At 35.7% G+C, this 12,835-nt stretch overlaps 1 protein-coding gene across 1 annotated transcript; it reads left to right on the plus strand.

The window, feature by feature from the left end:
• The first annotated feature begins 1 nt into the window (after position 1).
• On the plus strand, positions 2-11,255 carry LOC144449006 (rab5 GDP/GTP exchange factor-like). The gene is made up of 7 exons (XM_078139401.1): positions 2-105; positions 3,823-4,026; positions 7,473-7,618; positions 7,977-8,222; positions 8,835-9,062; positions 9,408-9,664; positions 10,614-11,255. Exons 2-7 carry the CDS (start codon positions 3,851-3,853, stop codon positions 11,001-11,003), a joined length of 1,443 nt encoding a protein of 480 aa, XP_077995527.1. The 5' UTR covers positions 2-105; positions 3,823-3,850; the 3' UTR covers positions 11,004-11,255.
• The last annotated feature ends 1,580 nt before the right edge of the window (positions 11,256-12,835 follow it).

A 12,835-nucleotide genomic window follows, 5' to 3' on the forward strand; every position in this document is an offset into this window, starting at 1 on the left:
AGATGATGCAGCCATAGTCACATGATTTACATAATCCGGTAGTGAGGTATTACAACCACAAAGACGAAAGTTTCCCTGTTCTTGCCTGATTTTCAATGTTTTGAGGTGAGTATTTATTCAGATTAATTATAGCTCTTTAAATATCAGATTAAGCTGACGAAATTTGAAACCAGTTGCAGTTTGAAGGCAAAACCGATAGAAAACCGGGACCGGTGTTGTGAGAGGCAACACAGCGGGTGGGTAATTCTGTTCGTTCACACACAGATAGTACACTAGTATATATGTTCAAGGCGTTCCATTTTTGAAACCATTTGTGAAATTATGTGCCTTGATCGTTGTCGGTATTCGGTAACAGAAATGTGTAATCCCGTTGCTTGAAATAATGTCTTATTTGAATCATTTTATCACATACATACGGTGGGCGGTGTCCCGTGATTTGAAAGTGTTTAGTATTACATTACAACCGACCAGTTACTAACACTGCAATCGAGTCGTACTCAAAACACTTGGCGTATATGTATGTGTCTATAGAAACCATAAAATTTCAAACCACAAGGAAGGAACGAGTAAATTACTCTGTAAATGTGAACAATCGGTGGTTGAATATTCGCTTGAAAAAAATCAGAAAATTATCTTCGAAGAACTCGCATACTTCTGGAGATTAATTTGTGAAGTATGTAGGTCGGTAGCCAGTCAACTCACTGCCAATAAACATGTATTGATTGAGTGTGCATTGCATCCCGTCGATTTTGGGTTTGTCAAATTTCGCCAATAAATTTTTACCCAGTCGGTTATGGCATTCATGTTATTTTATGAGTAATTACACATCCAAACCCATAATGTATGCAAAAAAAAATTAACAAAAGTATCAGAATGTGTGTGAAACTAAAATATTCTGGTCTAACCTCGAGAGTGAGGTCATAAAAGTATGACGTCAGAATCACATGAGGGTACACCCACGACATCACGTTGCAATATAGTGTATTAATTTGTGTGTTAAGAAATCTGACTATTGAATTTGTTGCCTCATTATCCATATAAAAATTGGATAATTACATCTGTTGATATTTATATGGGAGTGGCAGCCATGAATGGGTCGGAAATGCTATGGCCAATCCCTTGATAATATCGTTTCTATTTCTGACTCACTGAAAAATGACATCACCATATCACAGTGACAGATATATAAATAATTCTAGCTTTGTTACAGATTCACTGTCTATCACATTGTAATAAATTATACAATTATTTTTGTTTATTGATTATGAAAAGGTAAACAAAAGTAATATTTGTATAGTACAACTAAATATGAATTTATTTGAAGCCACAGTGTGTTTGTGAAATCTCTTGTATTTTATTGCCAGCTGTTTTCACCTTGTGAGAAAAATTGAGAAAATATTGCCTGTGTGTAATTCTTATAACTTGGTAGTTAATGAAATAGCTACATACATGTATATCATAATGTCAAATGCTCTGTTGGCACTGTCCTAACAGTGTCATTGACACCGTAGATGAGTCATTTCAAAAACATGTTCACTTCAGAATTTGTGTGATTAATCTTGAGCAGCTGCAAGGTGTCCCAGAGTTGATGTGGGATAAAACTTATATACATACATGGAGGTACATATACGAAAATTATTGGTGTAGTCTTTAGAATGCATAATGTAGACTTGAGGTACTGTGCTGACTGTTGTCCCTCTCTTCGTGATGCCAAAAAATCATAATTTTTAGATGTATACAAAATCATTATCATTCTCGTCTTCTAAAGCAGCAGTATCATCGAAAATACAGGCCAGTCTCAGATGGCGAAAAAACCTATCTAGCTGAGACTAGTTTCACTTTGCAAAAAATCATACCCTGAGACTACTCTGTCACAGATGGCAAAAAAATCTGTCTGGATGGCAAAAACCAGTCTCTGATGTTAGGTTGTTACTGCTACAGAACATTGTACATCCATGTATAGAGTTACAGATTGTTCATGGCAAATTTGAAAAAAGACAAAATCACAAGCACACCAATGAATAAAGTTAGGGATGTATAAGTGAACACTGTTAGAGAACTTCCATGGTTATAGCATGGAAGTATAAGTGATACTTCCACGGTTAGAGTGTTTATGTTCTTAGGAATTTAGATACATGTACTTGTTAGTGTTTGTATTGTAATCAGTGTTGCCTTCCATACCTTTTATTATTCCGTGTGTACAATGTACAATGTGATGTCACTTTGTGTAGTTATAGCAGTCTGTGCTTTGGCTTACATACCACAATCATGTACCAGTCCAAAAAAAAACCACATTTACTTTTACCATATTTTCCCTTTTGTTGAGTACTACATGTACATGTACATAAGGCAGGAAATAAAACCTTCACTAAGAATAACTCCAGAAGGTTATCTTTAAAATAGTACACTATCGTGTTGTTTTCAACATCTTGTAGTCTAAGGTCAATTATAATTAGTATTTATAGACAAGTGTCTGTGGCTTCATTCATTTGATTTCAATATTCATACATCATCCTGCTATTTGCAGTATAAATGACTGTGCAGTGACATTTTTACTTGATTGAAAACAGATGGAAATCTTGTACATATTACTTGAGTGTAAACACCCTCAAGCTATACCTGTGTTAAAGGGTCATGTTTCAATCCTTGGTCATAGCATTAGTGTTATCTTAATAAGGATTACATGGGATCATTCTTGTGTTCTGTACCAATCTTTTTTTTATTGCTAAACAACTGCTTATCACACCTAGATTTTCACCCAAATTGTACCGTTTGGATAATGTTTACCCAATTATTAAACCCATGTTCTACACAGCTGTTGCATGTACATGTAGTTATGACCCAAATAATGAGGATGAACACATATAGGACAATATCAAGAGATCGTCATACCTCTATTAAAAAGAATAGCCAGTTGTTATGCTGAAAAAATATAGCCACTCAGTGTAACTCACTGTACTCAGTCAGATATGAAAGTGAAACAAATATTATAAAATGAACGCCGTGGCTGCTGGTTTTCCCCCTTTACCAAGCTCCAGCAACAAACAAATGGACACCTGCATCAGTAATTTATTTCTATCATGGCTAATATTAGCAGCAATAACAAGTGTTTTTAGCACAGTTGTTATCATGTATGTGTTTTGTTATTTTCACCACTTCACCATGCATGTATTCAAAAATGCAAATCAAGGCTATTTTGAACAGAAAACAAAATTGCATAATTTTCCTTTCACAATTGTAGCAGCTGTTCCAATTTTGCAATATATATAGTTATGCCGGATTAATTTACAATATGCAAAGTCTGGCACAGTCTCTCTCAGTTGTGAAAGCATTGATATTCCCTTTCAGATCAGACTTTTCAGAAAAAAAGGGTAATTTCAAGAACATGAAATTATTTCTCTATTGGTTAGAAATAGAACAATGTTTCAGTTGTTAATATTATACTACATGTACACTGCCAACATCATTTTTTTCACCCTGCCTTTTTGATGTTGCTTTTACATTTGACATTTTGAAATTGAAGTAATATTTATGTTTGTATCTAATAACAAGACTTCAGAAAATAGGGTAGGTAGGTCGGAATTGTATGTTAGTTTATTATATTTTAGTTTTTGGAGAAATTGCTTCAATGTTAAAACAATATACTCTCGTTGGTCTGCGATAGTCATCAGAAGGGTCATATACATGTAACTGTATGGTATTATTAAAATTTCATGTACATTTTAGCAAATCAGTATATTAGGTCTTAGATTTCATTCTCTTCATATTATCGATTATCAAAATTCCTAACTTGTGATTTTCTCCTCTCACTATTCTGTGCAGAAATTATGAGTGACATAGAACACGGAAGATGACAAGTAAAAAGAAGAAGGCTTTCCACGTAGACGAGTCAGAACTGCTTTGCAAGAATGGCTGTGGTTTCTATGGCAACCAAGCCTGGCAAGGATTTTGCTCCAAGTGTTACCGGGAGGTCTACCAAAAGGCCAGAGAAGCCCAACTAGAGAGTGATAACCTAAAGGCTAAAAGGTATTTAATTTAAATGATGATAATCACGACGTACTATATGTGTGTGTGACACGGTGTGTGTGTGGGTTTGTATGTGGGTGTTGCTCAATATACCCTCTAATTATAGCCAAATGTTGTTGTGAGTCAAAATGATAAAAAGTGGCACTTCTTGTGAGTCACCACATACATTTGAAGTAAGAGACCAAATTTTGGTATGTCAGTAGAAATTGTCACTGGTGCTTGAAATTGGCTTAGAGGGAAACTGTTGTTGGTGTTCATGTATGTGTAATTCTAAGAAAAAAAACTTTGATGTGGTGAACTTTTGTTGGAAACAAAAGTTTTGTGGCATGCTGCAGATTGGGAGTTGGCTCTCTGAAATTACAAAATAGCTTGGTGGCTTTGTTACTTTGAACAGGGAGAACTGTGACGCTTCTTCTAGTGACTCACACATAGTTTGTAAGATATGACATTGTGCCGCACGATATCAGCCAGCACACGCACACAGTTCCCAAGGATGTACATTTTAGTTAACATGTAGGGAGACATGTTGTGTGATCAACTCTAAAACAGTATTATTATTTTGGCATCAACATATTCAAGACGTTGACACAGTGGTATCATGGTAGTTCAACTCAAGATGCATTAATCTTTGTTCCTAAATATTAAGACTACCTACATATTTGGGAAAATAATTATCCTTTCTTGACCTATCTTGAGATTCGAAAAGGGTTGAATGTCCTTATCCCTAAGAGAACACCAGAACAAAATAACATTTGTACCTGTACTGACCCAGTCGGATTAAAATCCGATGTAATGTACATGGCACAATTTCTTTTTGGCTGTTACATTTACTGTCATTGTCTGCACTCTGTGCTCAAACTCTTTCGAATAGAGTGCTCTGAAGTACTACACTCGTATGTTTTGGCACATTACACGTTCCAGTGTTCTCCACGAGGGGTTTTTGAGGGGCGCACCGCCCCTCTGTTTTCATGGACCGCCCCTCTGTTTGCGTTCAGCGCCCCTTTGTTTTGGTGTGAACGTCTTCAAGAGATTCTATTCAATGCCGTTAATGAAGGAAGTAAACAGCGACACTGCGTCTATCATCATTTATGAACTTATTTATCGCCTTGATTATAACAATGGTAGCCGAAACAAAAACAGTAAATGTAGTACCGTCGTAAAGTAGAAGACGGTACGTTGGTAGTTTCTATGGCCGGGTATATCAAGCCGGTAATTTCCAAGCCTTCCCGTATACGTAATACAGTACGCATACGATGTACGATGTCACGGCAATTTTCGTATTGTATCGATAAATACGAACAAAATCCTAAAATTTATACATGTTCTTTAGAAATAACTACTCCGGTACGGTTCCATGGTAACATTTATGTCCTAAAATAATCACGTTTGGATGTGAATCGCGATCGTAGTACCACGAGGTAGCTCCGAAGTGGCAGCCATGTTTGTTACTGTACATTTGCACTGAACGTATTCGGTTATTCTTAGCCCAAATTCGTCACATTAAAAATGTACGTATTTCCGGCAAATTTGGATGAAAAATCATTTTCCATTCATGAAAATTAAAAGGATATCAAATTTTAGAGAAATAAAGGAAAATGAATTGTTTTCAATTAATTTTTATGAATGACATGCACATTTACAAGGTGAAACCAACAACTCAAAACTAAGTGATAGCTAGCCTAGAGGTGCATACATGTACATCAACAATGCCATGTGTTGTCACTCCTGTGTGTAAAACATGCTTGCCAACATTACTATAACATCGTTTGTGTAACTGTCAACCTCCTTCCTGAAATTTTTACATTGTGAATTATGTGAAAGGTTTGGAAATTGGTGATTACAATACATTTTAGTTTGCTGAATGAATAAAATAGGAGTTTTTGATTTTGGAAACTTTTTTCACTTCCTAATATTATGATCTGGAAATATGCTAATGATATGCAAATAAATATGCAAATTAGGGCGCCCCTGTATTTTTCTAAATTGTGGAGAACCCTGCGTTCACATTCGTTGAGTGAATTCACTCAACACTCTTGCGTGGCTCGGAAAAGCCTATGGTATTGTGCAAATGTGTCAGATGTATGTAATGGGTGCTCACTAAAGAGCAAATGACAGTTAACATAAGAGCTAAACGTAAGAGTTAAAAAAAAGAAATCACTGCAAGTACACTACATGTAACCAGATTGGTATTAACATTACAGCTACGCTTGCTTCTTGTTGCTTGACCTGAAGTACTAGACAGTTCCTGTTTATTGAAAAAATGAAGGACATATAGATTTTCTCTTTCAAGGACCTCATTAAAGATATTATTCTTACATGTTTGATGGATATTATGGTATAGACCAAGTGATGCATTTCGTATATTTTACTTTCGATGTAGTTTCAGTAAAACATGTGCGCACTCACAAAAATCATCAAATTCCTCAGTACTTGGACAAGTGACATTTTGTGGAACTCAAGGTATATGTATGCATACTCGTACAAATTACAGCACTGGGCTGGTTGTGACTATGTAGTATTGAAATGTGCATATTTGATGTTAACTCCTCCTGTCAGCTCAGAAAGATGAAGGCCGGGGTTTCAATTCCAGGTTCTTACATTAGTGTTATATTATCAATCACGTTGTAAATGGTCTAGTTGTAGAAATGCTACAAGTGCCAATATTATTACCTAACTATGAAGTTGCAGTGTTCCACTTAAAGGCCTATGTTTCAATCCCAGGTTCTTACATTAGTGTTATATTATCAATCACGTTGTAAATGGTCTAGTTGTAGAAATGATACAAGTGCCAATATTATTACTTAAAACGTGATGAGATGTCGTCCTATGAAGTTGCAGTGGCCCACTTAAAGGCCTATGTTTCAATCCCAGGTTCTTACATTAGTGTTATATTATCAATCACGTTGTAAATGGTCTAGTTGTAGAAATGATACAAGTGTCAATATTGTTACTTAAAACGTGATGAGATGTCGTCCTATGAAGTTGCAGCGTTCCACTTAAAGGCCTATGCTTCAATCCCGGGTTCTCACATTAGTGTTATATTATCAGTCATGTTGTGAATGATCTAGTTGTAGAAATGATACAAGTGCCAATATTATTACCTAACTATGAAGTTGCAGTGTTCCTCTTAAAGTATTTCAATCCCAGGTTCTTGCATTATTGTTATCAGTGTTACCATACGAATTGCATAAGATCGTTCTTTCGTTCTAGATTAACTTTTCTATAGATTTGTCGGACAAATGTTTTCTATTCACACTGGGCTTTTAAAATGAGGAATATACATCGCTCATAGAATAGACAGTGAGCCATTGGATAGCGTGTTGTGAGCTGTAGGGTATAGTGTATGACTTCATTTTGCCATCAGCTGTTGAAAATTGCTGTAAATTATATGATATTAATATGATAAATCACTTTGTGATCATTGATATTTGTCTACTCTCCTCCAGACTTGCTGAAAGACAGACAGTACCAAGTGGTGCAAATGGAGAAACCACTCTCACTTTTAACAAGTTTGAAGAGAAAAGAAAGCAGCACCAAGCGCCAAAGACTAAGACAGTCAAAACATTCTTCAAGAAAGGTGCACCAAACAAGGGTAGGTAACACAGGTTATGAGTGATATCTGTAAAAAAAAAAAAAAATGACATCATGCAACCATTTTAGCTACCCTGGTACTAGTATTTGATCCAGAACATACAAACTGACATGGCAAATGCAAAAATATTTTGATGGACATGTTTAAAGTAGTGTATATGCCTCGATGACCAATTCTTTGATATCATTTTAATTTCTTGAATCTCTCCAATGTTTGCCATATGAAAGCTTTTTCCTGATCATTTATACTGTACATTGTAAGATATGCAGTGATCAGTGAAACAAAGAGACAGGCAGGCAGACAGACAGACAGATTGCTAATAAGCCATTCAAATGATGTGTTTATTCACTCCTAACAGAAGGTCCACATCCATGGACTGGACAAAGACAGCCTAGTATTGAATCTCAGAAAGCTGCCAGTGATTTCACCGAGTTTCTGAAAGCCTTAAAGAAACCTGCTGCCCAGGACATATCCAAACAATGCAGAGCTGTCATAGAAAAACTCCATGAACAATATGATTTACCAATAGAGGAACAGTCAGAATTAGTCCAAGATTTTTATCAGAACATGAGTGAAAGATTACAGGCACATCCGTCTTTCAAAGGTAAGTGATATTCAAATTTGAAGATTTTGTTAGCTAAGAATGACAGTTATGTCCTGAAAACAAGTCTCCCAAGTTTGTCAATTCTCCCATTCAAGTGTCCAACACGAAACAAATTGAAAAGGTTCTTTTAAAGACCATGGCTGCATTGTTTTCAAATGTTTTGTATTTTATTTCAGTTTTGTTAATTTTTCCTTTCAAGGATCCAACACAGAGCAATGGCAAGGTTTATGAGACCATTCTTTCGGGTTCGAGGCCTTTGTGTCATCATTTTGAAATGTTTAGCATTGTATCCCAATTTTTGTCAATTATTACCTTCAAGGGTCCAACACAGAGCAATGAAACAGTTTTGGAGACCGTTTTGCATCATTTTGATTTTCAAATATATTGAGTTATAGCCTAAGTTTTGTTTGATCCAGCACAGAACAGAGTGGAAAAGTTCTAGATGCCATTGTTGTGTCGCTTTCAACTATTTTATGTTATATCCCAAGTTTTGTCAATTCTTACTTCCAAGAGTCCTACAAAGAACAGAATGAAAAAGTTCTCGAGACTGTTTTGCATCATTTTCAAATATTTTGTGTTATATTCCAAGTTTTTGTTTTTTCTATTTTTCAGGATCCAACGCAGAACAGAATGAAAAGATGATGGAGAACATGGAAAAGTTCATCATGACAAGATTATACAAGACTGTTTTCTGTCCTCCGTTCTGTGATGATGAACAAAAAGACCTTGCTATTCAGAACAGAATACGAAGGCTACACTGGATCAGTGCTGAAATGATCGATGCTGATATAGATGAGAAGAACCCAGAAGTTGTAGACTACATTGAAAAAGCTCAAACAGGTGAGCAGGAGATCAGCTTCTACAAAACTTGAACTGAAATAAAGCATTTTGACTTTGTACCACAATTGCTGTGACACTATAATTCACTGTAATCAGTGTGCTATGCCTTAGCTGAAAAGAATGTTAATGAATTGTTTACGTTAGAACATACATGTATTTGTAAATTAAAGCAATTGAAACAGTATACTTTTGTACTTTTTGCTTTGATTTCTGTCTTTATGTTACAGTATATTTATTTTATAAGCTTGAGAAGAAATTAGTGAGAAAAGAGAACTTCAGTTTTTGTGTTCTTCATTTCCAGATATCATGAAAACAAACTCATGCGCCTCATATTTTTATTTTCAGATATTATTGAAATGAACTCGAAACGAGCTCCGGTTGATAAGTTAGAATGTATTGTCCGATGTAGTAAAAATATCTTCAGTGTGCTGCGTGTATCTAAAGGACAACCTGCCAGTGCCGATGACTTCTTACCAGTTCTCATATACATTATACTGAAAGCCAACCCACCACAGTTGCATTCAAATATCCAGTATATCACCAGGTTTAGTAATCCTAATAAATTAATGCAAGGAGAGGCTGGTTATTATTTCACAAATCTGGTAAGTCTATATAACGTAAAATCCACCTCGAAAACAAACTGTTTCAATAATGCTATGTATACTAATCATGGAAGCACTAAGATTCATATGTAAGATCTCTTCTGCCACTTTTGATTAAGAAACAGACTTGTTTCGAACAAATCACTTGTTCTCCTTCAGTGTCTAACTGGATCTGACAGAAATATGAAATTCCACCAATCTACAGGGATGCCATCACAGAAGGGTGGACAGTTAGATGTACATAACTGACAAGTACAAATGTACTTTCACACATCTGAATTTACATATATTGAATGCTAACCTTTTCACACCTCTAGTTTACTCAACACCTCCAGCAAATTTGGATCATTCTGTCTGATCCAGTTAGACACTGAAGAAGGACAAGTGATTTGTTTGAAACATGTCTGTTTCTCAATCAAAAGTGGAAGAAGAGAACTCGTGTATGAAACTGTTTAAACCTTTGTTGTTACCTTGTTCATGAAAATGCCAACCCTCAGATAAAAATCAAGAAATAAATGAGAGGTCACCATGCAAATGTTTGAATAGAGGTCAAAAGGTTATCAATATTAAGACATTTTAGAATCCAATATGGCCACCAAATCCAATATGGCCACCAAATACTGTCACTGTTTAACTCTATGGGAAAATAAAAGATTGTCAGTGTCCTTGAAGCCAAGACTGTGAAACCCAAAATTTCTTTTATTATTTCAAAAGAACTAGGAACAAGCTTTCATATGGCAAATTTTGGAGAGATTTAAGAACTTTGATTTTCAGAGAATTGTCTTCTGGTGTTGCTAGAACAGTTGATGGTATTTATATCACCAACACAATGCATAAGGCAGTATTTCTGTTATAGTATATGACACACATTTATTCCATGTAAACAGAATACCTTCATCAGTTTGCCATTATTTTCCTCTCATTTTTTTCCTGTTTGTTCTTATTACAGTGTTGTGCAGTGACATTTATTGAAAACCTAGATGCCCAGTCACTTTCACTTACGCAAGAAGAGTACGACCGCTACATGTCTGGCGAAACCATGCCACCCGGTACAGAGTACGGGGAACCAGTATGCGAGGGTCTGAGACTCATGTATGCCAACTTAGCCACGTTAGATGAACTAAGAGTACGACAGGATAGACTCCGAGAAAATGCTTTAAGTTTACAAAGAGAAATACAGGACTTTAGGGACAGTGTTGTCAGAGCCGTACAGGACGTCTTAACAAACAAACCGCTTATAATAGAACCACCTAGGGGGCCTGCCAATATAGACCAAGATGACAGCAATGAAGCTAAAAAACTTCCACCACCTCTTCAGCCTGAAGTTGTTGCCAAATAAGGATATGGACATGGGAAATTAGATTATGCAATAGCTTTTAAAATTGAGCTGTTCTGCCTTTCTCATCTACATGTATATTTAACTGCAGTGTTGTGTCAAGTAAATGACTGCTATTTCTTCTTGGGTTCAAAGTATACTGCTAATGAAAACCCAGAGCAGCCCTTTGTGGTATGAAAGCAGGGTCTGCCAATTATACTGAAACATTGTTTTTAAACTCCCCCAACACAAACACACACACATACACCTCAACACTGTACACAAACTTGCACACACACACACACACACACACACACACTCACACACACACACACACACACACACACACACACACACACACACACACACACACACACACAGAGCAGCCAGATTTCTAGTCTGAAAGGTTCAGCTGTTGTCTGCTTATGCAACCACTTGCAACCCCATGTCTGGATGGCATTTGTGCTTATTTCTTTCGCCACCAAAGTCTTGTTGCCACCCAATCACAGCATAGTACCCAGTTTATGAGTGAGTGCATTATATAAGCAGAAGCAACGCCTGGAACTTTGAGACTACCAAATTTCTACATAAATGGAATCTTTCCAACAGTATACATGTATATAAAATTTTGGATTTCAATCGAGCACAAACAGTGGTTCATATGTGTAGATGAGAAAATTCATTACAGCTTAGATTGCAAGTTAAGTATGCAATTATAGCAATCTGTCATATCTCCTAAATGTATACTTGTATCTCAATATTTTGAAGCTGTAATGTCACTTTCAACAATTTGTAACACGTAGGAGTCATTTATTTATTCTTGAAACATAGGAATGTGTATTTCTTTATGTAACGGAACTCATACAGGGTTATTTAGACATTGATGTATATTCAGCCAGAGTAAAAATACACCGAAAGACCTTAATGAAAATTAAAAAATACTGAGCTTGTATTGACAATAGTCTGTTGTCAGGTGATTCCACTGGGAATTTTGAAATAGGGAACCATGATGAATTTATTTTATAAATTTAAAAAAAAAAAAAAAATACGAAATCATCATCCATATATTGCCACTTTAAAGTATTTGATATTTGATAACTCTGTAATCCAGATAGGAATTAGCTGCATCAAATGCATTTACGTCGCACTTCTATCCACAAGTTTTAATTTTCCAATAAAAGTACCTTCATTATTTTTCCAGTGGTGAGATCAGAGACTTGGACTCAGTAAACACAAGGTCTTTTTTTTCAGTTGATGTTGACAAACTTTCATAAAAAAGAGAGTCCAAAAGTTAATTTATTTATTTTCTGACTCGGACATTTCTGATCGTAATTAACAACATGTATTACATTGTAGATATAAGGTGAAAAATATATTTTGACTCGCACTATATTGAAATACTTTCACATACTATTGTACAATATTTTATAGCCAAAATGGTGACATTACAGCTTTGAATATGTTTTCCTGTTCAGATATCAGGGATTTTTAGACTTACCGTTACCAAAAATTAGCTTGATATTTCCTGGTTTGTGTGTGGTGTATGAATTACCATGAACCGTGAAGACTGTCCTTAGTATTAAATGTTAGCGCAGTTTCCAAAACTCCAAAATAGATATTTTAGGAATTTCCTGATCCTAAAGGATTGGAATAGTTTGTTGTAGTTTAAGTTTCTTTCCTCCAAAGTACGTAATCTGCCCTTGTTTGGCAATATTGAAGAGTCTGAAAGTATTGAAGTACACACACAGTGAGTCAGTATCAGTATCTCTTTATTCTAACTTATTTGTAATATCTTCACAGAATATTTCGAACTCAAATATTTTGAAGGGAGTGGGCCACCTCCTCTTGAGTGGGCC

This window comes from Glandiceps talaboti, chromosome 18, assembly GCF_964340395.1.
Source record: "Glandiceps talaboti chromosome 18, keGlaTala1.1, whole genome shotgun sequence".
NCBI lineage: Eukaryota > Metazoa > Hemichordata > Enteropneusta > Spengelidae > Glandiceps > Glandiceps talaboti.

Excerpts from the sequence above, each read along its gene's own strand:
- LOC144449006 (XM_078139401.1), top strand. The coding sequence starts at position 3,851 with ATGACAAGTAAAAAGAAGAAGGCTTTCCACGTAGACGAGTCAGAACTG. Across the intron at positions 8,223-8,834 it reads GGCACATCCGTCTTTCAAAG|GATCCAACGCAGAACAGAAT; the intron begins GTAAGTGATATT and ends TCTATTTTTCAG. Across the intron at positions 9,063-9,407 it reads CATTGAAAAAGCTCAAACAG|ATATTATTGAAATGAACTCG; the intron begins GTGAGCAGGAGA and ends TTTTATTTTCAG.